Source organism: Sebastes fasciatus, chromosome 21 (assembly GCF_043250625.1).
Source record: "Sebastes fasciatus isolate fSebFas1 chromosome 21, fSebFas1.pri, whole genome shotgun sequence".
Classification (NCBI taxonomy): Eukaryota; Metazoa; Chordata; class Actinopteri; order Perciformes; family Sebastidae; genus Sebastes; species Sebastes fasciatus.
Window position 1 is genome coordinate 9,555,561 of NC_133815.1, and position 25,624 is coordinate 9,581,184.

Below are 25,624 nucleotides of genomic sequence, written 5' to 3' on the forward strand. Positions count from 1 at the left end.
CTTGTGTTTGGAAAATGTTTTTTCGAATTTATTCACATGTTACAGAGCCATTAATGTGGCACTGATTTTGTTGCTGCTGTTTCCTCTCTGTCTTTTTTTTCTATGTCTCCCTCTTTCTCTCCTCTGTTTCTGTCTGCAGCCAGACATCGAACTAAAAATCAATAGGCCATAAAGAGAATGGAGAAGCCTCTTATTTACATCAGTCTGAATGGAGCGGTGGTTTGTCTCCCCTCTCATCCTCTTTATACACTTCAGGCAGAAGCATCCAGTTTGCCTCCAATAACACACTTGACAGGCTGTCCAGATAAGAAGCTAAACTCTCCTAAAAATGCTGATAGGACGAGGGCTGTGAGCCTAATGCGTATCCGCCGCCGCCTCTGGGATGAAATTACGAGTTCAGAGGTAGACGTTTCCAAACAGTGTGTGGGGTTTTGAGCATGTGAATGCTCACACGTCCTATTGAGGGTAAAGAGCAGGAGTGATTCATAAGGCCACAGGGGGGCCCCAGAGACGGGACGGAAGGAGGAAATATTCATGATGACACAGGCTGTGGGATTCATGCAGAACCTCTTCTCACTGACAGCTGTAAAACCACTCAATATCCACTCTCTGATCATAATCATTTCTGCTGTTTGCTGCCTCGCGTCCATGTGGATTGTGAGAACATTTGAAGTAAACATTTTCTATTTCAGCATCTGTTACAATAATCCTCTTATGGGTCCATTCTAAGAAGGGGTTCTACTTATTTCCAGGGACAGGAGCTCACTAAAATGAGATGACATGACTTTGTTGCCTTAAGCAGTTTGCATTTTTCACTTTTTCCTCCATTTGAACACACTCACTTTATGAGGATCCTGCATCTAGGGTCCTAACCCGTGTTTCACTACACATTCTAGATGCTTTATATCACTGGGAATTGTTTTCTAAACCATACCATACGTGGTTTAGATTGATTTTCTACATTGTAGGCAGCTATAATCCATCATAAATAATCCATCACAGTTCTTTTTTTAACCTTGTTGCTGCAGTTGCTTTAAAGCACAGTATTGCAATCTTTCAGTATTGACGTGTATGATAAAGCTCAAAACATGTTAAGATTTCAGATTCAGTTGGTGTAAGAAGTGAAATTCACGTTTTCCCTTACAAAAACATCCGCTTTTTGCCTTTCTGTCGTGTTTGTGTTTTTGGAATGTATTTCAATGAAATTTGGAGTAAAGTTAGGCTATGGGCCAGGGATTAAGTGAGGCATTTTTGTTGTGGTGTAATCAAAGACTGTAGCATATACAAGAAGTGGACGTGGTCACAGTGACATCACCCATTGGTTTGTGGGCTGCCGTTTTGAAACCTCAAGTTCAGTATTTTGGCCATAGCCATGTTGGTTTTTTGCAACTAGAAGTGACACAAGCGGGTGGAGTAGAGTACAACAGATCCGGAGGTTGCTCACTTGTTGTAATTCTTTGCTCTTCTTGAGCTACTTACTTCAATAAAACAAAAGGAATCCTATTATTATCTATCACCAGACACAGACTAAACATTTCTAAACATTCTCTATTGTTAGAATAACAAATGTAGATGATGTTGCAGCCTTGGTGGAGACATGCGCTCACTCAATGCCTCTGTAATGCTTTTGATTATCAATTCTTGCACTTGGGAGCATTCTTCAAGTCTTTAAAAGCTGATAGAATATTAAAATTAATAAATGTAAGAAATCAAACTTGAAAACGTATTGTATGTTTTTGCCAAAAAAATCACAATGTAGATGATCTTGCAGCCTTGGTGGAGACATGCGCTCACTGAATGCTTCTGTAATGCTTTCGATTATCATTCTTGGACTTGGGAGCATTCTTCAAGTCTTTAGAAGCTGATAACATATTAAAATGAATAAATGTAAGAAATCAAACTTGAACAGTTATTGTAAGTTTTTGCAAAAAATCATAATTGTCTGTAGTGAATGTTTGAATCTAAAAGCTGTTGTATTGTCCTTTAAATTTTAGTAAGAGACTTAGAAATGGAACAGTGCCAATTTTAAAACTTTAAGCCACGTCGTTTTGTTTAATTAGAGCGCCGGCGAGTCAACAATACTGTAGACTCAGCTCGATCAATCTTGTTTGTTTAAGCGACGGTTGATGATAATGGCAGAGACAAGCGCTTCTCCTGACTGGGCTGCCGTCTCCTCTGACCTGTTGGCTGAGTGGCAGCCCCTCGCTCCGCCGTGATCAGCGCTGCGTTTACTGTGACTTAATGCAGCAGATAATGTGGCATGTTGGGTGGCTTTCCCCAGGGAGCAGCTGAGTGTTAAGACTAATTGGTCCCAACTGTCAGCGAGTCTCATCGTCTTACAGACTTCCTTTTCTGCCTTCGAGACACTTTTCTTCACCCGAGAGTCAACAGCTAGAACTACAGAGGAGAGTAAAGGAACTCATATTGGAGAGGAGAAGCACAGTTTATTGTTGTTGACTAAAGATACAGTATGTGTTCCAGATAGAGATTCAGATGTTCATATTCATGAGTCTGTGAACTACTAAAATGTCTGAAATATTGATTGCTGGCTAGGACGAAAAATGTTAGTATTACTGTAGCTTCGGAGCAAATTTGACCAAGTTTACCTCTCAGTGATAAGCTTTTCTATAGATAAAATCAACAAAATCTATTCTAGTAGATTAAGAGATTATTTGATGGTATTTCTATCCCAATTTGTAACGCGTCCTGGAGGATGACAGCTGCAACCTGGTCTCAAACCTGTGTTTTTTGCACATGGTGGGCACCCAGTGAGCAACCTCAGGGTTTGTAAAGTAAAGCCAATGTTGAAGTGTCTTAAACTTGCATTCTTTCTAATAGCCAGCAGGGGGCAACTCCTCTGGTTGCAAAAAGAAGTCAGATTGTATAGAAGTCTATGAGAAAATGACCCTACTTCACACTTGATTTATTACCTCAGTAAACATTGTAAACATGAGTTTATGGTCTCAGTCGCTAGTTTCAAGTCTTCTTCAATACAGCATGATGTTCATTTAGTAAATGATGGTCCCATTTAGAGTCAAATAGACGATAAAGCAGGGGATGCTTTAGGGCGTGGCTACCTTGTGATTGACAGGTCGCTACCACGGCGTTGTCCGGTCTGGTAGTTGTCTGTGTTTTCGTCTTACAACTTTAACCCTTTCACAGTGCGTTTTCAGCTCATGAAAGATTATTATAACCTTTTTGGTCACCTGAAAATGTATTATTCAGCATAAAAAACAACAACATGGTGACAGTCAAAATGCCGAATCAAGGCTTCAAAACCGTAGTCCACGAACCAATGGGTGACGTCACGGTGACTATGTCCTCTTCTTATATACAGTCTATTTGGGTACCCCAACCTGCTGCACTACTGGTCCCCACATGCTTAACGCTACTGTTGTACATTTCTGTAGAGCTTGTGTGCCTTCAGTACCTGATTCAGCGGCTGATATTGAGTAAATGTTACAGTCAGTAATGACTCATGATATGGTTGGGAGGGAGCTCTCAGATGGAATGTAGGAAAAGAAACAACCAACCCCCGAGGGCTAGGAAAACATACTCAACCTTAATCCTCAGCAGAGAGGTACACAGCTCACCCATCCCCCCCAGTTGTTTCCCAAATCCCCAACCTTGTTGTCCACCACCAGCCCTGTGTAAACTTGGCCTTTGTGTTGATTCTGCCGCACCAAGAGCCAATCACTGGGTAGTTAAAGCTGCTATAATCAATGCTTTTATTTGAACAATTATGTGTTTGTGAAAGGGGTCGCTAATAGTGATGAATCCACAGATAATTACCACCCGGGTCTTATGGTCCACAAGTTAACTGCTTTGGTTCACTCTCATTAATGTCGCTTCCAGCTGCGGCAGGCAGATGTTTCCAGTGAAAAAGCTCTGATAAACCCACTGTACACCACCTGCCCAGCAACAAACGGCAGACGCACAAAGTAAGCGACTAGCTGGTGAACATAGTGGAGCATTTAGCTGCTAAATATTTTTTCTAAAGAGTTGGTGAAGAGCAAATCGGAGCTAAAAAGCGAATTATTGCACTTATATGTGTGGCCAGAAATACTTATAGCAGCTTTAAACTATATCAAATTTTTTGGATATATTGCATTTATCCAAGCTTGAGTGACTTATGTAAATCAAAATATATTTGTTGGAAAATTGTAGGTAGATTCTGCATAAATGGCTCATACAACGAGTCCAACCTACACTGGCCTCAGCTCAGTTCGTGGGAGTCATTTGTAACCTATGCCCCCCCGGTTTCATAATAACCTTTAGACTGAAAAGTCACTTAATTAGAGAAATACCACAGAAGCACTCAGACAACTCTTGCTGAGCCCACCACCATTTTCAAATACGTCCAACAGCCCCTCCTCTACACACTTTATGGGCCATAAGCAGCCATACCAGATCTTGTGGGATTCTCTGCACCATCGTATTTCCATAACCACCCATCCCAAACTGCTCCTTGGCACTTCAAAGCATGGTGCCAACCAGGGCTATCTGCTCAGACAGCTGTGGTTGGCAGTTTTGTCATTCAGGTCTTTATTGTCAGAGCTAATTTCAACTCCTCAGATAATCATCTTTCACAAGTTTGAAGTTGAAATACTTGTGGTTGGTTTGTTTTCCACTTCTGCTGTAGTTTGAAATGCAAATTACTGCCATGTCTGGATAGTATGTCGACATCAGGGTTTGTTATTTGATATGCAGACGTACTTTATGATCTATCACATTGCACAAAATCACAGGCTTAATTAGGAAACTCAAATTATATCCGTCCCTAAATGCTATGTTATTTAAAGCCTTTGAACCAAGTTCCCGCCGTTTGCCTACTGTACAGTTATACATCTGGGAGGCATCCAAATCCACACAGAGGGCTTTCATTTACTCCCAGCATGTACACACGTACACAAATAGCCATATAACCATAGTACTCGCTCGCTATATGGAGTCTGTTTTTTCATGGTCAGCTTTTTTTTAGGATTGACGTAATCCTCAGTACTACGATGCTGTAAACGCAGCAGCCAAAACTGGTGACGCACACACACATAATCTGGCACGATTCTAATATTTAATCTTATGGAAATGTCTCTATCTTCTTTACTTTTTTCTCCCTTTCAAAAATCCATCAGACACGCAGCGGTTCCCATGAGTATCTCAGCCCTCCGATTTTTTGTCAGCGGAACTATTCATTGAGAAAGTATGTAGGTCAATCTGCTTTGCTCTTCATCTAAAGCCATACAGATATGTGGCAATATGATGAATATTTCATATCTATACAATCAGTGATGGTTGTCGTCATGTTCAGAGGGCTTAGTAGTCTAAAAGGCAATCATGGGGGAAGGGGGAGGGAGGTTTGGTATGGAGGAATTGATCAAATCTTCTGCACATGTGAGTGCATTTTTAACTCTAAATCTCTCTGTAAACTTCTTACATAGTGTTTAATCATGCCATACAGGTTGCTAACAGAGCAGTAGATAAAACATGGCTCCACATGTGAAATATTAAATCTGGCTTTTCCATACTGGGACTTTTAACTGGGACGTTTTATGATATCTGAGTGGCACAGCACCAATTCAGAGAGAGTAATCGCCCCTGTGTAAAACTAAGCCCGTAGTCCTGGTCCGTGTGGATTGTTGCTCTTTTATAACGTGTTGCCCTGGACACAGTTGATCCTTTTTTTTCTCACTGTAATCCATTTTCTGGTGTTTAGTCAGTAAGCACAGAATGGCGTCCCCATGAGTTATATCACATGTCCATTTCGCATGCTGCGGCATATTACACAAGTGTCACAGGCTTCCGAGTTCCAAATAGGGTGACCTGTGTGCGGAGTTAATGAATTAAACAAGTTCATAGGATTGTGGTTTACTTCCCAGAGTCAGATGTGTGTCAGTAAAATGTGCTTTTACAACAAGAAACAGACTGGTTCTCACTTTTCTTTTCTTTTTTTTAAAAAAATGGTCGTAAACTCTTTCTTTAATGGTTGTTTTTGCTCTTTCAGCCCCACCAACAATGATTCATACTTTATTATGCTTGTCTGGCAATGATCAGTGTGTGCCGAGGAAGTTTCTGTGGGTCAGACAATTGTTTCAAGCACTTTGTCAAAAGAAATGTTTTCGCTTCATGTGAGAAATTGAGTGTTTTTGAGGAAGAGGACAGAGGATATATGGAAGGGAAGTGTCTGAAAGCTCTGATCTTCTCCTCTTTGCTGTTTCTCTCCCAGACAACTTCTGCTGTATTTCTTTCTTGTCACAGCTGATGTGTGCGGAGCAGGAGATCAGAACAGCTCCACTGTGTGTCTCTTGTATACACACACACACACACACACACACACACACACACACACACACACACACACACACATACACAAACACATGCTGTAACGCTCCCCTCCTTTGCGCTCTTTAATTCTCTGTAAATTCCACCAGTGAGTGAAGGGCTTGGTGTGTTGTGCATTCCTGCCTCTGGTAGCCTGAACATCTCATCACATGTGAGGAGTAACAGACTGGAGTAGAAAGGGACAAGAGACGGACCAAGAAGAAGATGAAGAAAGAGGGGAAATAGGACGAGGTGAAGCCAGCGACTGTGGCTCTGAGCGCTCGGCTGATGACGTGAAGCGCTGCTGCACGCACATCTGGAACAGCTTGTGCAGCTGCACCTGAAGAGAAGGGCTCCTCCGCAAAGCCTCTGCCGGCACTTTCTCTATCTCCCTCGTGCTCTTTTTTTTTTTTTTTTTTTCTCTTGCTGTCTCTAAATCTTTCTCTCTCTGTTCTCCGCCTGCCGGAGCGCTGGAATGGTTACCCGCTGAGCATCAGCAAAGAAGAGCGAGTGAACCGAAGCGAAGGAGAAGAGGGGAGAGGAAGGCACAAGAGGACAGTAACATGGGAAGTAATTATTAGGCATGAGGTAAGAGAGAGAAGTTGACAACCAGAGTATGAGAGCAAGTGAAGAAGAAGAGAGGGAGCGCGAGAAATTTACAAAAAAGGAGAGGGAGAAAGACGGAGAGGCAGAGAGAGGATTAAAAAGCCGGAATGCGCTGACACTGGAGACCTGAGTTTCTGTTTGCATTTGGCACAGCACGTCCTGTCACTCCACAGGTTTATCCTCACATGCACCAATTTACCAGCACACACACACCTACTCACACCCACTGTTTGCTTTGGAGGATGATCCCAGGAGGCCACGCCAGGAGAAAAGAACACCTTCCAAGGATCTGTTAACCCCCCTTCACCCCCTGAGCTTCCCAAAAGTGCCCTCCCTCCGGCCCTCTACCTGCACCAGTCACAACACGCTGGAGCTGGAGAGTCACACTCACTGAGAGCTGAGAAGCTCTGGATTGCCCACGGGACGCGGCCGCAGTCACACTGGCTGAGAAAGAGCTCTACTGATCCGCTGACCTGCAGGATGTCCAAAGCCTCCAGGCTGGCCCGGCCTTCCTCCATAGGGGCCGGATCCAAACCACCCCCCTCCAGGAAGGAATGCACTGGCACGGCCGATCGAGTCCGGGTGCTGAGCGTAGGGGAGAAGCTGATGAGGGCAGGTAGCGACGGCATCCTTAGCAGACAGAAGTCTTTAAAGGCCGCCGCGCCACATGACAAAGCGCAGAGCGAGATGCAGACTGAAACTCAGGCCCCCAGCCAGAGTCCAGGTGAGAAGGGACAAAATATGGAGATGGTCTATCCCAAGAGCAGGATCAGCCCACCCAAAGCCTCAAGTCAGCAGCAAGGCTCTGTGCACAGTGAGTAATGAACCAAACTTCATAGTCTTTTTTTCACATGGTCAGTTCACACAAGAAACTTTAATTTTTAAATCAATGTAAATGCACGTTTAGCAGATTCCAGTTGTGTCCTCTTTCTACTCCTCTGTCATAATTTGTCAGTTCAGCGTGCAGGGGGATTGGGCTTGTTTCTGCTTGTTGTGTGTCCGCTCTAATGCTAGGTCATTGTATTGTGTACTGACTGTATTGATTAGGTCTTCCCGCGTTATCTGTGATCTCCTACCTGCCCCGAGGCAAAGGACGGGATGCTCATGTCAAACATCCGCAAACAACGGGCATTCGGGCCAAAAATAGCACTGCATTTAAAAAAACAAAAAAGCAAGTGTCAGCTGGGGGTTGGGCATGTTGCTGCATATACAAGTGAGAAAATGATCCAGGAAGTCCAGTGTGAATAATACATCCTTGTGTTTGGAGGTTTATCAGACATAAAAACATTGGAGTTAAACTATGTGACAAGATTTTACATTGTTATCGCATTACAGGCTGTTCTCATACATCGTTCATAGCTACACCTACTTAAAGTAAGATATCATACGAGCCGTTGTATGAGGATACGTTGCGCAGTTGAAGTAATTGACATTGTTTATTTTACAAGGTATTCTATCAGGAGTGCACACTTACAGTGATTGGCCAAAGTTTTGCTGGACAACCTTGCATTTTTTTCCCCAGAACCCTGTTGTTCTAATGAATCGGTCTCATTGAAATGAATGAGGGAGCTTCATTTTTCGACGCAGTGCTATTGTCGGCGTGAACACGGCGGCCTTGATGTAGGAGAGAGGAGTGACTGCTCATGGGATCTCTGTCACTATCCCACAGCCTAGGTCTCTGTGGGGTGCAGATTAAGAAATGGGGGGCCAAGAGGTTGAGGAAAGTGGTCTTATCATTCCCTTTTGGCCTTCTCACCAGATTCCCAACTCTGCGGGGTCGCCAGCTTTCATCAGGTCACAGTCTCACACTCTTAAAGGCAACTTCACTAAGATTGTTCAGAGGATGAATCTGTGTACTCTGCACACGCCAGCCGTTTAAACGTTTCCTGTCAATCACTCTTAAATCACACTTGACTGTTCAGCTTGTACTCAAAGACAGCAGTGAGGGGGGTTTTAAGCGTGGGGGGCTGACGTAGATGTAGGCAACAGGGGTGAGTCAAGTGAAAGAGTGACAGAAGGAGGTCAGGAATGTGAGCGGGGCATGCTGGGTAATCAACAGGTCTTGAGCTGTGTCTGTGTGTGAATCCCTCCTTGCAGTAAAGACAGGTTATGGGTTATAGGGGGGCAGGTTTGTACTGGAAAACAGATGTTCTCGTCTGTGACGCTTCCAGTCTCTTCTTTACACAAATAAAGGGTCTTTCCGCAGCGCTGATTCACTTCTCAAAGGTTAGGGTCAGCTTGTTTTCAGTTCATTTGCGTTGAAATAACACTGATGGATTCATTCCAGGACATGGAAAGTGACCCAACCTCTCTTTTTTTACAGTATTTCTTCTTTTGTCTTCTTTTCTCACGTCCTCCCTCGCTCATCACTTTTCATGCATTTCTTTGTCTTCTTCCTCTCTAACACCCTCTCCACTTTTTGTTTCTCCCTGCGTCTTTCTCCTCCTCATTCCTTTTCTTCCTGTCATGTTTTGACAGCAGTTGATTCGGTTATTGAAAGATGCCATCGCCGCCCACACACACGCAGACACAGACCATCAAAAAGAATAAGTGAACTGTGTGTATTCTCCACGTTTCGCCCATGTCCCAGTGTGTGTTTTTCAAGTCGTCGGAGACGGGCGAGAACTCTGCACATTTCTCAGTAACTTTGAAGTTCCACATTGAAAAGGCAGTGCTCTGACAGTCCAGTCCTCTCTAGAAACCAGCTATACACCAGACTGATTCCACAGCCCTTTGATATATAAATGCTGTTGGCTACATGGAGCCATATGCTGCTTAAGTATTTGGATTTTAAATAGGCCAGCACAATTAAATACCCTTTCACTGCAGGCTAATGGGCAGCTCATCGTATTCCCTATCCACTTATGGCTTGTATACAAACAAAGCTGGTTAATGTGGGGGGCTCAGACCGTGCCAGGTCCTCATCTCTCCAGCTAATGCCAGTCACAGGGCATGACGGCAGCTGAAGCACAGACCCACAGGGTCAGACAGAGCTGATGCACACCACACTGGCAGACGATAAGTGCGTGTGACAGGTGACATTTCCACTGTGTGAAAGCTTCAGAGCCGACTGCTGCTCGCCAAAGGGCCCAATTTCAGCCTCAAAGTGGCAGCTTCCACCGAAAGTGAAATCCGTTTGACATCTTCTGTCCAGAGAGGATATAACGCGAGTCTCAAGTTCAGGTTCAAGTTCAGCTTTCTATTGATACTGTGTGACATTGCATCAAACCACGGTTCAGCAACATTTTGGCTTACTCCTTAAGGCATCTCTCATCCTGGATGTATGTGTTTTTGATTTATTATTATGTGCACTACATAACGCCCATATGTGGACATCTCATTTGAAAACCACACCAGCCTCCACCCTTCAACAAGATTGGAAACCTGGCTGCAGGGATTTGCTCCCATTCAGCAGCAAGAGCATTAATGAGGTCGGGCAGCGATGTTGGCTGATAAGGCCTGGCTTGCGATATTCTTTTCCAAAGGTGTCGGATGGGGTTGAGGTCAGGGCTCTGTGCAGCCCTGACAAGTTCTTCCCCACCAAACTCTGAAAACTATTTCTTTACGGAACTTGCTTTGTGTACAGGTCCTGTTTGTCCACATACTTTGGATCATATAGTATATGTCTTGTTTTTTTCCGTACACAATGCAAGAAAGATATATAGTATTTTTCCTCTGCTCTTCCGTTACCTTAAAGTGAGTCTAAATAACTTTTGTTGAACAGTAACCACTGTGGCCAATAGTGACAAATATGACATAATGGTACATGCTAAAACATAGTGTAACATAGCATAAGAAGAGAAGAGTTAACAAGCAAGTGAACGCACTCTGTAGTGTCAGCTATAGAGCAATGTCTTCCTAAATGTAGGTAACATTAGCCCCCATAAGCTACTGGTGAAGTAAGGTTGCATTGGTAAAACCCCTGAGGTTATTAAATGGAGGAATGGTGCGTATTATTGCACATCATTTCAAGTTTTTTATTTGTAAGAGGCATTGACGATTATAAGACAATTGGCCCCTTGGCACAGACATGTTAAGGGCCCCCAACCCTCGTGCATACAGTAAGAACAAGAGCCATAGATTCAAAGAGACATCTTTTTGGTCATTTTGCATGTCTTTGTAGACTTTTTGTGTCCCTTCATGGTCTCTTTTTGGTTGCTTTGTGTGTCTTTGAGGTCATTTTGTCTCTTTATAGTTGTTTTGTATCTCTTTGTAGTCAATTTGTGTGTCTTTGTAGCCGTTTTGTGTCTCTTTTTGGTTATTTTGCATCTCTGTGGTAGTTTTGGACCTCTTCTTGGTTGTGTTGTGTCTCTTTTTGGTAATTTTGTGTCTCTTTATGGTTGTTTTGTGTCTGTTTTTGGTTATTTTGCATCTCTTTGTAGTCGTTTTGCATTTCTCTTTGGTCATTTCATGTCTCTGTGGTAGCTTGGGCCTCTCTTTATTTGTTTTGTGTCTCTTTGTGGTCATTTTGTGTATGTTTTTGGTAGTTTTGTGTCTCTTTTTGGTTATTTTGCATTTATTTGTAGTCGTTTTGCGTCTCTTTTTGGTTATTTTGCATCTCTTTGTAGTGGTTTTGCGTCTCTTTTTGGTAATTTCACGTCTCTGTGGTAGTTTTGTGTTTCTTCTATGACTTCCCAACTAATAATGTTAGCAGGAACTTCAAACAGAGGCTCCGGCACTGGGTCTCCCTAACCTGTTGGGCCAACTAGCCTGCGCCCAGTAACCCGTTCAGTAATCTGTCCATGGTAAAATGTAAAACATAGGCTAACTTTAAAGCTTTTATTTTCCATCATTAAAGAAACAGATGTAAACATCAGCTCGGGCTATTGTACAAAACTAACAAGGCTAACCAGTTGATGAAAACATCTGGAAAGGTCAAGGTCTGGAAAGACTTTGTCTTCACCTCTCTCTGACTCTCCTATCAATCTTTGCTATCTCCTGGCCTCCCAGACTCTTTTTCTCTCTTTGTGTCTGGATCAACTTGAAAGTATATCACCTCTCGTGTAACCATATGGGTCCTTTGATCCCATGTCCCATCGTGCCAGGATTTGTTTTCAAGATGCTCTTGAGATAAAGTCACCGCTCAGATTTGTGGATGACCTCACCTTCTGGTGATTGAGAAGGTGAGTCAATAAAAGAAACAGAACACGGCGTGATTGGGGGTTTCGTGTGCTTCGTCTGCATTTTCTTTACTCATCCAGACTTTCGCACCTGCGCTTGTGTTGTGTTGTTTCTTGCCTGATATGGTTTTGCAAGATTTGTTGCCACATAAGTATGTGCAGAGTTGCTTCAGCCTGTTTACGAGTGATGGGGGTTATTAAGATGTTTCAGTGTTGCCCCAAGTGTGATAAGGTACATGTGTACTTCTACCTGTTGACAACAGCGTTAACAGCGCATGTGAATCATTGGCAAGAGAAGTGTACATGCTTCTACATGCTCACTGTATCAGTGTCAGTTTTGTTTTAACACTCACTGTTGATAGTCTAACTGGTATGTATCCATGACAGACTTTTTTCGCAGATGCTGCCTTACTTCCTTTTGAAAAAAAAAGATGGAAAAAACAGCTTAGTGTGATGGGAACGAGCTCGAGGATTGGGATGTGATCACCCATTTCTTTGACATTGAAGCCAAGAGTAGGGATTACATTAATTGCAGCCCCTCGTGACTCTTTAAACCCCCAGTTGTCTCTGGGTTTTTTCTTCTTTGACAACTATCGGGCAGACACAAGAGTTATTAAGATGGCCAAATACTTTCCCTCCACATCAATTGGGCCCACTAAAACGGATATGTAATTCTGAGTATTCAGAAATAATCACCTTTTTATGTTCATATCTGTTACAGAATTGGATCGTTAACAAGTTTCTGACACACTGTGCAGTGTCTTGGAAGTGTGTGCCAAAAGGGAACTTGAGAGAGTGAGTTCCTTTGTACTATCCAGACCTTACTTTTTTTTGTGACAAATTGAAGCCCGTAAGTAGGGGGTTGATTTTAAGCAAACCCCCCCACTCTCACTTTGAATCGAGCAATCACAAACTTTCACTATAGATTCATATGATTTACCATTATGTCATGCTGTTTCTTGTTCCTTTGCATATAATAAAAAAAAAACATTAAATCCTTCATACCTGTCGGAAGAGAAAATCTACCGGACTATCTCAATAGTCAGGCCGTTCTCATTCACCTTTCATAGCTATACCTACGAAACGTAATGCACTGTTATTCGTATATACAGTAGTATATATATAAATATATATATATTTATATATATAATATATAAATCAATTCATACGTAATCCACATAATCATGAACCTAGAAGTATAAAGAGTGACAATTTGGGTAAAAAAACACCAGATTTTTGTGAAACCAGAAGTTAACGTTGATTTATGTGTCACATAACTTCCGTACTTAAGTTACGCCACTTCTGGTGTTTATTTTAACCCAATCTTTTCTTAAACCTAAACAAGTACTTTCCTGTGCAGACGGAAGTTCATTTTGAAAAGACTGTATACATGTAACGAGTGGAAATTGACATGTTCATCAGATGTTGCTGGACAAATGAATAACTTTTTGGCTGGACTGCAGAGGGCCGCTCCAACAAACGCAAAAGTCTGTCACTGAGTTAAACGATTGGTCAGCGGAGTGTTGGAGCTTCCTCATTGGCCGTTGTTCATTCAAAATGAAGAGGCGGGGAACAGTCCTTTATGCAAATGAGCCCGTCCAGCGCAATGGGTCCGGCTCACGAAACTTGGACCAAGCTGTCAAACAAGGCGATCTAGTTCTAAAATGAAACGAGATTCAGCAGTGGCATAGCCTATTTCTCACTTAAAAATGTTTTCAGAAGTAGATTTTGGTGGATTGTTTAGACGGAATAACAGAAAGTTTACGAGGAGGCCGCCATGTTTTTCCCTGTTTCAAACGGCAAACAGAAAACCAGAGACCAATCAGGTGCATTCAACGATAGGGTACGTCACCGCTTGAACGGTCAGTTGAGCGGAACAGCACATTCCCTAGTGTCCTTGCCGGACTTGGTGGTCATGTACCGCTGGATTTAACAATATAGACATGACCACTGACTATTTGTATAACAATTTAGCCACAAATTCTCAGACTGACCGTACACAGTCCAGCCATATACACGGTTTTGACGGAGTCTTATTGTAAGATATCATACTAACTGTTGTATGAGGATACTTTGCAACAGTAAGGGGATCACATGCTGAGAAAAGTAGCAGCAAAATCATCAGTCTGAAAGGAGGGACAACATTTATTATACATTTACGTCAGTTCCTCTAACCCACTCAGATATCTGTTTTTGTTTGGCCAATGATTTAGTTCCTCTATTGACGCAAGTAAATCAGGAGAATCTTTAAAAAGTTTTTAAAGAACTATTCCTCCAAAAGCCACAAGAGAGGAAGTGACAATGCCTTGATGTTATCTCAGCTGTGGGAGACAAGTCGCCTTTGTCTTTGGCCTGTCAATAAGTACCCAGAGACGGGAGAGAAGTCCAGTGAGTCATTAGAAGACAGAAGAGTAGGTGAGTTAATGGTGTGTTCATGGACCTGGGGTGTGTGTTCAGAAAATGAATGGAAGTGACTCATCCCTCAAACAGAAACAGACTATAATCGGGCCACTGAGCAAGAAGAAAGAGCTTTGGTTATGTGACTACTCATGAGTGTGTATTGTAAATCCCCCTGTTGTCTCGGGTGTGTTTTTCTTTGGGGTTGTAGCTCGGGGCAATGTTGCTTCTTCCTGGTTCCTGAGGCTGTGCGACTCTTAAATAGAGAGACAGCACAGGGGATTGGCTTTTCTCTCTGTGTCAGATTAAGGATAAAACAAAAGCCTTAATCTCTCTGATGCCCACCCTGACTTCTATTCCCAAGGCTTTCACTTGTTGAAGTCAAACATTAACATGTCTACATCATTTGCATATTTACTTACCAGTGTGTCCTATTAGTTTGGCTTGATTACACAACAAAGTCTTCAAAGCTAATACTGCAAATATGGCATGAAATTCCTTCAAACCAGACGTCTCACTACTACATTTTTTATTTTCAATTAACAGTAATGCATGCGTGTGTTCTGGCCCAAAGCATAAATGTGGTTAATTTGCCAAACCGAGTCGTGTAAGCGGATGCAAGGCCTCCCTCAGGGTTTCCTCTCAAAGAGTCGACAGAGAAATCAATATGTCTCCACCTCCCCTCTTACACCCCTTTTGCCCTTCAGGCAAACATGATGTGATGTGTGTGTGTGTATATGTCTGACTGACTGTTTTTCTGTCTGTGCGGGCATTAGTGAATGTTCACTAAAGTGGCTGTAGGCCCCATGTAGCCTAAAACTGCTAAATATTCACACACTTTTATCTCTGTAGTTCAGACTTTTCAAATTGAATCTCCCGCTGTGTTTATTTATTTCACGTCGACATGTTATTTCAGGGGACTGGATTTTTCATTAATATAACATTAATATTTAGTGTTGCTGGCGGTACCCATCTGTGATCATTTGCGAGAAGAATATTTGGTGGAGGTCATTAAAATAATACTGTGCCCATGTAGCGTAGCATAGCATACAGACTAGGAGAGATTTTCTACCAGAATTGAGTTCAAGGTTAAGTTGAAATTGAAGGAATAGTTTAGACATTTTGGGAAATATCATAGACTGTACAGTATATAAGAAGTGGACATAGTCACCGTGATGTCACCCGCTGGTTTGTGGACTGTCGTTTTGAAACCTTGAGTTGATGATTTTGGCCGTTTCCATCTTGGTTTTTTGGAAGTGACATGAGAGAGGGGTTCTAAATTCAACTGAATGTTGAATAAGACATTTTTTAGGTGACCACAAAGGTTATAATAAATGAAAACACACTGTGAAAGGGTTAAAGTTGTAAAATGAAAACGCGGACAACTTCCAGACAGGACAACGCCGTGGTAGCGACCTGTCAATCACAAGGAAGCCACGTCCTAAAGCATCCCCTGCTTTATGGTCTGTTTGACTCTAAATGGGACCATAATTTACTAAATGAACATCATGCTGTATTGAAGAAGACTTGAAACTAGTGATTGAGACCATAAACTCATGTTTACAATGTTTACTGAGGTAATAAATCAAGTGAGAAGTAGACTCATCTTCTCATAGACTTCTATACAATCAGTCTTCTTTTTGCAACCAGAGGAGTCGCCCCCTGCTGGCTATTAGATAGAATGCAAGTTTAAGGCACTTCCGCATTGGTTTCACTTTTCAGACCTGGAGATTGCCTGCTGGGAAATATATTAATTCACTTTCTTGCAGTGAGTTAGATGAGAAGATTGATATCATGTCGATGCGTTAAGTACGGAGCTGAAGCCAGGAGTCGATTAGTGTAGCTAGCATCAAGGCTGGAAGCAGGTGGAAAATAAGGTTGCTAACCTGTTTGTTTAATGCATACGCAAACAAATGAAAAGCAAAAGGAAACCAACAAAATGTAAACACAAGTTGTGGTTTTACCAGAAGTTACGTGCTGTAAAAATTGATTAGTGACCTTATGGTGCCAACAAGACTATGGTACTAAAGTTAGGAGATGGTTAGCATAAGGACTGTAAGGTCAATGATATGCCTGCCAGCACTGTAAAGCTCAGTAATTAACACCTTTTATCTGGTTTGTTTAATGTGTGCACAAACTGTGTCTAGAACAACCAGTGAGCCGAGCACAGTGGTTTCCCGGAGTCTTTTCAAAATAGTTAGAACATATAACTCCCCGTAAAACCACAACTCTTTGCTTTTCAAACTTAGTTTGTGTACTCATTAAACAATCGAGATACAATGTGAGCTTTAGAGGTGTCAACATATTTTTTAACTTTTGACGGAGCCAGGCTAGCTGTTTTCCCCTGCCTCAAGTCTTTATGCTAAGCTAAGCTAAGCTAATTGCCTCCTGGCTCCAACACATTAGAGTGATATTGATCTTCTCCTCTAACTCTTGGCAAAAAAAGCCAATAATTGGATGTCCCAATAGCTGACTAATGGTGTCATCCAACCTACTGTGTGAGTGTGTAGATGTGGACCACATGATCCACCAGGGGGAAGCTATCTCCTACTGTACGCTCATGACACACCGACATGTGATGTTACTAAAAACGGCAGTGAATGTAGGATAAGAGGATACTGACCTTTTTCTGACCTCATATAAATCATTTTTAAGATAACAATGAGAAGAGAAAGTAATCCCCGCCCTAAAAAATGTGTCTGGAGATGTGAGTGAAACCACATTCTTTCTCCAGTTGTTTAAGATGTTGCAGTGGGCTTTAAAGCATATAAAATACAATGTTTTTCTCCATTTTATGCCCCTTTTTGAGTTCTCCAACAGGGCATAAAATGGAGCTTTTAAGGGCATTTCATTTATGGTCAGGAAAAGGAGCTAGTAGCAACATAAAAAGTGATGTCTGTATTCATTGGTGAGGACAGAAAGGACACTCAGTATTTACTTCTTGGTTGATCCCTGAACTTTGTAAAGGGAAATGGATATATCCACATTGGAATAGAATATCTTCCCTTTCTGTTCAGTAAATGCTAGTTACACATTCAAAAATAGAAGCATCATGCATGTCTGAAGCACCACGGTCATTTTTGGATTTTCCTCTTGACTTTATACCCTGCTGTCTTCTGCGCCGCTTTACTGCAACGGCAGCTTTTACTGCCTCAAAACCGCCCTTGTCTGTCCCAGTTTCCAACACAAAAAGTGACAACAGACTGCAAACATATCTGGCGTGACAGTCACACAGCTCAGCAAACGACCAAGATGAAAGGAAACTTTCATTTTATAACAGCTTCTGTCTTATCTTGTCAATCTGAATATCACTTTTCAGCCAGAGAAGCCTATTAAATTCTCAATGGCCTTTTTTTTTAATGTTGTGATGCAATTATATGCAGAAAATAAAGACGGAAAATAAGCTCCAGGATGCCTGTGTTGGGAGTTTGTGGTTCCAGCCGGAGCAACACATTACCCTTGTGTTTTAGCCAAGTCACTGGCTCGTAAAGATTATTGATGATGTACACCATGTGATACGAGTGCTGAGCAGGATGAGGCAGCATTAAATCTCACTGATGTATAGGCCTCTCTTTCTCTCTCTCTCTCTCTGTCCGGGGAAAGGAATAGAGAGAGGCTGACTGTCAGATGAAGAAGAGAAATTAAAAAGTTGGAGTAGGAGAAAACGCCAGGCAGAGCTGGTCCATACTTTACTTTTGTATTTTTCTTTTTTTGCTTTTCTTGGCTGCATCAGTGGCATTTCTTGGTACCGGTTCATCTTTGTGTCAGTGAGTTTGTGTTGACTTGCAATTGCACTGCTGAGAGCGCGATATGCTCTTCAGACAGGTGCATGTATCAACGTGTATTTAATAAAGGTGCATGTGGAATGTGATATGATAAATGTTTACCCACAGTTTTGGTTACCTGTGTAGTTGTTATGGAGGTTTAACCGATCCCTCTTATGGTATATGTTTCCCAGCTGCAACTAAGCTTTCCACCAGAAAGCTACTACACCTGCTGCAATGTACGGATAACGAATAATGGCTCCAGTAGCACTGTGTGAGCATCTATTTTGGCTTCAGGTTTGCAAGATGGACACATAATTTGTATTCACTGACTTTAAGCAACTGTTGCCATGAGGGAAAGAAGCGCCCCATTCCCTTTTTTAACGTCTGTCTAAATATGAAACTGATAACTCAGGAGGCATTCCCCTTTGTCAGAGAAGTATGTCACTGTTTGCGCAAGAACATTTATTTTGCAAACACAAACTGTTCCAGTTTCTCCACAGTAGCTCGTGTGTGGTTTTGCTTTTAGAAATGGATGCCAGGAGTCAAGAGAGGTCTCTAAATGTTTATGAGCTGTGCTGCTTCAGGACTTCCATAGTGAGCGTGATGAGCAGAATATTCATAATTAAGAAGTCACAAAGAGTTTCCATTGACAGCTTAAAATATGGATGGTAGAGTATTGGATTTTATTAACCATTCGTTTACAGTGAGACCTGACCTATGCTTATCTCAGCCCCAATGAGGGCCTAAAGCCAAAAGTAATCCCATTCATTATAAATTAATTAGAAAGATAGAGAGTTAGGGTGTATATCACAGTGCTCCGAATCAACAGCGAAGCAGCAGTGCACCGAGTGCATGTTCTTAAAGGGCGCAGTGCTGATATCAGATGCTGCAACGTCCTACCGCTTAATAACTGTGTGCAGCCCAACTGTGGCTGATCCAAAAATAATTGAGTCAATTTTAAATGTACCTCATTTGCCAGCAGAACAGACAGACATTGTACTATAATTGTCATGTGCTCAGCAGGGTCTCGGCCTGTCATAGTTAACATAATGACTGTCAGATACAGAGAACGCCCCCGCCTTGCTCTGAGGCCATTAAGATCAGCGTGACCCACGTGCACTGAATTATAAATCCCTGGTTGCGTGTGTTCTGTCAAATTAGAGTGACAAATTCATAACATGGGTACCTGTTTTTTATCATTTTATCCGCAATAATTTCTCTGACTTTGCCATTTTACTTCTCTTTTGCCTCTAATCCAGCAGCTAGTTATATTTTGCACCTGTTTCTGAAATCACGCTTTCTTTGGTCTTTTAATAATACTGACGATTCATTCTTATTAATTGTTTATTTTTATATTCGGTTTAATTTACTCTTTTGTAAACATGCCTTAAATGTGCCTTAAACACACAGTATGTACTCTAGGAATCCTGTGCGGGTGAATTAACGTGGTGACAGGACCACAGGGATATAAGTAGGTGTTGGGTAACTGGTGCGTGAATTTATTTTATTCATTTGTTTATTTATATTTATTTATATGTGTTATTATTATTATTATTCAATATAATACAAATTTAATTAATATATGTATTTTAATTATTATAACGTTTATTTTATTTATATATTTCTTGATTTTTGTTTATATTATTATTATTATTATTATTATTATTATTATTTAATATAATACAAATTTAATTAATGTATTTATTTATTTTAATTTTTTAATGATTTTAATTTTAATTTAAAATGTTTTACTTTTTATATTTTTATGATTATTATTATTAATATTATTATTATTATTATTATTTCCCGTTTTCTCCTCCTTTGTTTTTGAATACTTTGTTCATTTTATAGTTACTATCTGTTGTTATATGTACATATCATTTTATTTGTATGGTTTACGTTGCTGTAGTCATTTTTCTTAAGGAAAAAAATAAAAAGGATGATTCAGATAATACTGACGATCCATATAAGTACCTGAATTTAGATATTCATGGTGCTTGTTCTTAAGGCTGACATGTCTGTGCAACATGTGGAGGAGCAAAGCTGTAAAACAGAGCGTGTGTGCTGTTTTATACAAAACAAGAGCAAGATTTATTCCTGCTGCACTGCACTTTGTGCTCATTGCACTTAGAAATAAAACAGACTTCCTGGCCACATATGGATTCTCTCATCTTTAGCTTTTGATAGTGAGCAGGTTTCCTACCACTTCACATAATTACACCCCACAACACATAAGTCTTTGACATCAGTGAAAGTGTGGTGAGTTTCTTCCACTCCATATTGGAGAGTCCAATAGCTCCTGGCATGTAGCGCCCCCAGCTGTACAGCTAATAGGATTTCAGGTTGAACTAGATTCATTATGCCCACACTGGAGTTTCTGTCCTCCAGAAGGTTTATGCCTTACTCGTGCCGTTTTGTCAAAGAGTTTACTTTTCATTTTATCCCTGCTAGCACAGCTTGTTCGATTAAGCTGTGACTAAAAACTTCACTTTTTGGGCGAGTTTCTTTTCCCTTAAATATGAAACACTGAGATGGGTTTGAAAGCCGCCCTGTACTTCTGAGCATTTTTGGTACATTCTTACAGTAACACCAGAAACGTTGAATCAGGGATCAAATGTACTCGCCCCCACCCTCTCTTAAATCTGGGGATTTTTCTAAAGGGGAATAATACGCTTTGGCTGTGTGATGAAGTCATTGGTAAGACATGCTTTCCAGCTAGGCAGCTAAAGCTATCATGACACTGACGCAGCATTTCAGCCTGAGCTGCGGGGAGAGAATGGGGGGGATTTCTGCTAAACTGTTGTCAACAGCTGGAGGTTTAATACGGACCAACTGGGATCCACACAAGAATTTAGTGACAGCAGTTTTTTTTTTTTTTTTCACTTTTATCTTTAAATCCTGCCACGCTTATTCCAGTTCATCACAAGACTTAAATCAAAAAGGGTGAATATGTTATCACTTGTGGAGCAGTGGAAGCTGGATAGGAGCAAATTTAATAGACCATTCAACCGAGTGACACGATAAAAAGATTTAATCCCTTCATTACTATACTTTTCACACTGCTCTGAGAGAAACAGTGGAAATACATTTTAAATCTGATTATTTTGGCTGCGCAAAAACAAGTCAATTGTTTGCCTCCATTATTCGTAGAGTCTGTTTCTCTGCTTCAATTGTCTCCTTGAATTATACTCAGCCAAATAAACATTTGTCATGATCCTTGCCAGCCAATAGATTTGCAAGACGCCCAGCAGAAGAATGCAGATGGGTTGTGATAGGCATCAGAAACTCTTATCTAACATCTCTCGTTATATAATATTTGATTTCTTATGACCAGAGAGACTGGAGAAAAAGACAATATGAGGCAGAACAGGCAGGACCCATTCTGGCGTTATACAACAGGCGGTGAAACAAGGATAGAAATCAAACATGATCTATTTGGAAACGGGGCAGTGTGTATTTTTTTGCATGGAAAGAAAACATTGTCGTACTCCAATGTGTTTCAACAGTGTCCCACCTTGGCAACATCACAGGTCCACAAACATATTATAACACATGCACAGGTGTATGCTATCAGGACAGATGATGCATGGAAGTTCATGGGCGGCGTGTGGATGTGCGTCTGTCCCTGCAGGCTTGTTGTTTTCAGAGAACAGATGCTGGGGCTGCTGGGCTTTGGTGATGGCACCGACCTGTGCAGCTGCAGATAAACCCTGTTCGAACAATCTGAAAGTTTCAGCACCCCATACTGGGCCACGTTTATTCTCTCAGTCCTCAAGGCTTTAAAGAACAACTGCCGCCCTTTCTCTCCTGTATGTTTTCTTCAGTGTGTAATCACCTGAAAACACGAATCGTTGTATTTTTGTTACCTTAAACTGAGCCGTTTATATCTACATATCATACACTGTATATAAGATTTGGACGTTGTCACCGTGACGTCACCCATTGGTTTGTGGACTGCTGTTTTGAAGGCTCAAGTTCGGCATTTTGGCCGTCACCATGTTGTTTTTTTGCAACCAGAAGTGATTCAAGAGGGTGGAGCAAAGTTAAACTGAACGCTCAGTAAGACATTTTTAGGTGACAAAAAGGTTATAATTAACTTTCATGAACTGAAAACAAACTGTGAAAGGGTTAAAGTCGTAAGACGAAAACACGGACAACTCCCAGACCGGACAACGCCGTGGAAGCGACCTGTCAATCACAAGGTAGCCACGCCCTAAAGCATCCCCTGCTTTATGGTCTATTTTACTGTAAATGGGACCATAATTTACTAAATGAACATCATGCTGTACTGAAGAAGACTTGAAACTAGCGATTGAGATCATAAACTCATGTTTACAATGTGAGAAGTAGGGTCATTTTCTCATTGACTTCTATGCAATCAGACTTCTTTTTGCAACCAGAGGAGTCGCCCCCTGCTGGATATTAGAAAGAATGCAAGTTTAAGGCACTTCAGCATTGACTTCACTTTTCAGACCCAGGAGTTGCCCACTGCTACATATAGAGCGGGTCCTCGTCACAGCCGCCATGTTTCTACAGTAGCCCAGAACGGACGAAATTTCAGTTGGTTGCAATCTGCAACCTCACCTCTAGATGCCGCCAGATCCTACACACTGCACCTTTAATTTAACTAAATGTTGCCGGTAATGATAGTTTGGTTATGAAACATTTTAATAATTAAATTACAGAAGTGGAAGTGAAATTATGGGGTAATATCAGCATACTAAAAGCAGTAGTGAATTTATTATTTTGCAAATTTCTTGTAGATGCATAGATGGCTTCACACTGTGACCATATGGAGCCACAGAAATGCTGTAGATATAATAAGAAAGCTATGTTTTCTTTTTACTCTCTCCTCTCCTGCTGTCTTTATGCTCTTGGAGACAGAATATGAATTGTGATCGGGACCAAATGTTTCCCAGACTTGCATATTTCATAACACATTTGTTTGTTGTTCCCCTGAAATCTTTTGACAGGCAGGCAGGGAGCGTCTCACATCAATGGGAAGTCAAGAAGGCTATGCTAAGTTGCTGATTGAGACCCACGGTTCACAATGCGACAGCTGGCAGTTAATTTGATGTGCAACCAACAATCATCAATTATTCATTCTAGAAACATTTTCCAGAGTAGCAATAAAGGATGCTTTTATCGATAGGCAAATTGCTGATATCTTTAGGGCCGCTTTAAATCCAAATTCCTTGCAGACATGTTTTGCATAATAAACATTTTTGAACGGCAGATGCAGCTATAGCTATAAAACGCCTGCTTATGGGGAAAGCACATTTGTTCCTTTTTCTTTTGACATTACATAAAACATCTGATAAATATTTTATTCTCATTATTCTTGGCCCTTCTAAATGCATTATATTGGGACCAATAATTCTTCTATTGCACCAGAAGGCTCTGAAGTGTACTTATGAGCCAAACACAATTAAGCTAAATGCTTTGTATTACTCTATAAACCTGATTAGGAGTCACATTTCTATGACAACAAAACACGTGTATTTACAGTTATTGTTTGCTCGGCTGCACTTGCAATAATTTTAAAGTGTTACATAATAGAGGGGAAATATGAGCGGCAGAGATAGAGATGGAGTGATGGGCAGATGTGGAGCCAGGTGGGGAGAGGAGAAGAGCCTGACCTGACAGGTTCACCGCCAAAACCAGCTGGTGGCCTGGCATTACTGCCAACCATTTCACACACGCTCACCGTCTCCCGGTTATTGACAGTTGAAATGATCCTCCAAATCACTGTAGTCTTCAAACACGGAGTTTGTTATTAGAAGCATGAAAGGCTTTAATGCCAAAGTGCATAGAGGACATGTCTGTGTTCATAACGAAGATTCAAGATTCAATAATTTATTGCCAAAATCAACAGCAGCTGATTAAGAATTTGTTTTGGTGCATGAAACATGTAATCACACAACAAAAACATACTGCCACAATAACAATACAGTAACCATACAATAAATACAATAGTGCAACTAGAATGGCTCATGCCCTTAAAGTGACAAAAAGTGCCTGTGCTTGTTTATACAGCCGGTGAAGCATGTAGGAAGCGGATTGCTTCAGGATAAGTGCTATTGTAAAAGCGAGATGTTTTAGTCTTAATACTGCGAAGACTTTTCCCGAAGGTAGAAGACTGAATAGCGTGTTTACAGAGTGTGAGAAGTCCTTTAAAATGTTCAACCCGTTCTGCTGGATGTGGTATAGCTCAGACATGGAGGAGAGTACACAGACAATCGTTTTTGAAGCTGAGCGCATGACTCTGTCCATCAGTTTTTTTCTCGTGGGCTGTAGAATTACCATACTGTACCATACAGTTATTGAGAAGGCGAGCGCACTTTCTATTACCGCTCTGTAGAACTGTAACATTGCGACCTTTGACACACCAACCATCACCCAGCTGTTAGAAGTAGGATTCTTGTGGATTTAAGGCTTCAGTGTTCCAGTTTTGAATTATTGTCTATAAATACTTATAGACCCAACTGGTCTATTATTATTTTAGATCTATAGTAATCAATCACAATTATCTAAAAATTGCATCACACCAAAGCTTGTCTTATGTTATATGAAGTGTGGTGCCAATAAAATCATGCAGTAGTGAGAAAAAAATATCTTGGGTCTCTTTGGATTGGTAGATGTTTGAATCTCTTCACCTGTCTCTGCTTAAGTGACCTACAATAGGCTTTTGAGAACTTGTTGGCCAATGTCCATGGTGTTATGTTAGGAGTATCAGTGAGAACCATAAAGACTCAGCCATATAGCCCAGTGAACCATTGATGAGCTGAAAGCTGCAAAAAGCTGCAGAGGTGTGTTGTTTCACAGTGGGATTGGCAGTACTAGCTACTTTTTCACATTATAAATGAATGATGTGTGCATGTATTCAGTTTTTTTCAGATTGGTGACATTCAGTCAGCATTTCCTGCATTTGAAATCTGGGATGAAATCACTGCTTTAGTCGTCATATTACAAAATCTCCTGTGAGCTTGTATTACAATCTTTCTTATAATATTCCAAGCTGTTAATTTTATATGAATGTTCAAATATGCATATATTTCACTGTCCATGTAACAGGATAAACAAGTTGTTGTATTTTAACAACAAGAAATTATTTTATTATTATATTAGGATTGAAAAATGTTAGTGTGTAGATGTAAACATGTTGACATCCAGAAAAAATAAACGTAGACACATTTAATCCAACCAATTTTAACATTTTAAAACTGTAGGCTGTGAAAAAAAGAAGATAATTCCAGAAAATTGCGCATCGTGTGTGTGTGTGCGCTGGTTGTAGGCAATGCAATGTGAAGGCGTTTTCTCTGCTTTATGGGTGCTTTTGTTCCCTCTGTAATTCCATTCTTGTAATAACTGACAGCTTTACTCAAAGGCATCCTGACAGTAGTTGCTGAGTGAGAG

The 25,624-nt window shown here is 41.1% G+C and overlaps 1 protein-coding gene across 11 annotated transcripts in view; it reads left to right on the forward strand.

The window, feature by feature from the left end:
* The window catches only part of kiaa1217 (KIAA1217 ortholog), a 122,521-nt gene that overhangs the window by 17,116 nt on the left and 79,781 nt on the right, over nt 1-25,624 (forward strand). For 3 of the 11 annotated variants that reach the window (XM_074621725.1, XM_074621730.1, XM_074621732.1), the window contains exon 1: nt 6,478-7,738. The exons of 1 other annotated variant lie outside the window; for it this stretch is intronic. In XM_074621725.1, coding sequence (XP_074477826.1) covers nt 7,405-7,738 — 334 coding nt within the window. In that variant the 5' untranslated portion in view covers nt 6,478-7,404. Of the gene's footprint in view, nt 1-6,475; nt 7,739-25,624 lie in introns of those variants that run through there. 7 more of the 11 variants (XM_074621727.1, XM_074621731.1, XM_074621729.1 and 4 more) reach the window with 3 other exon arrangements.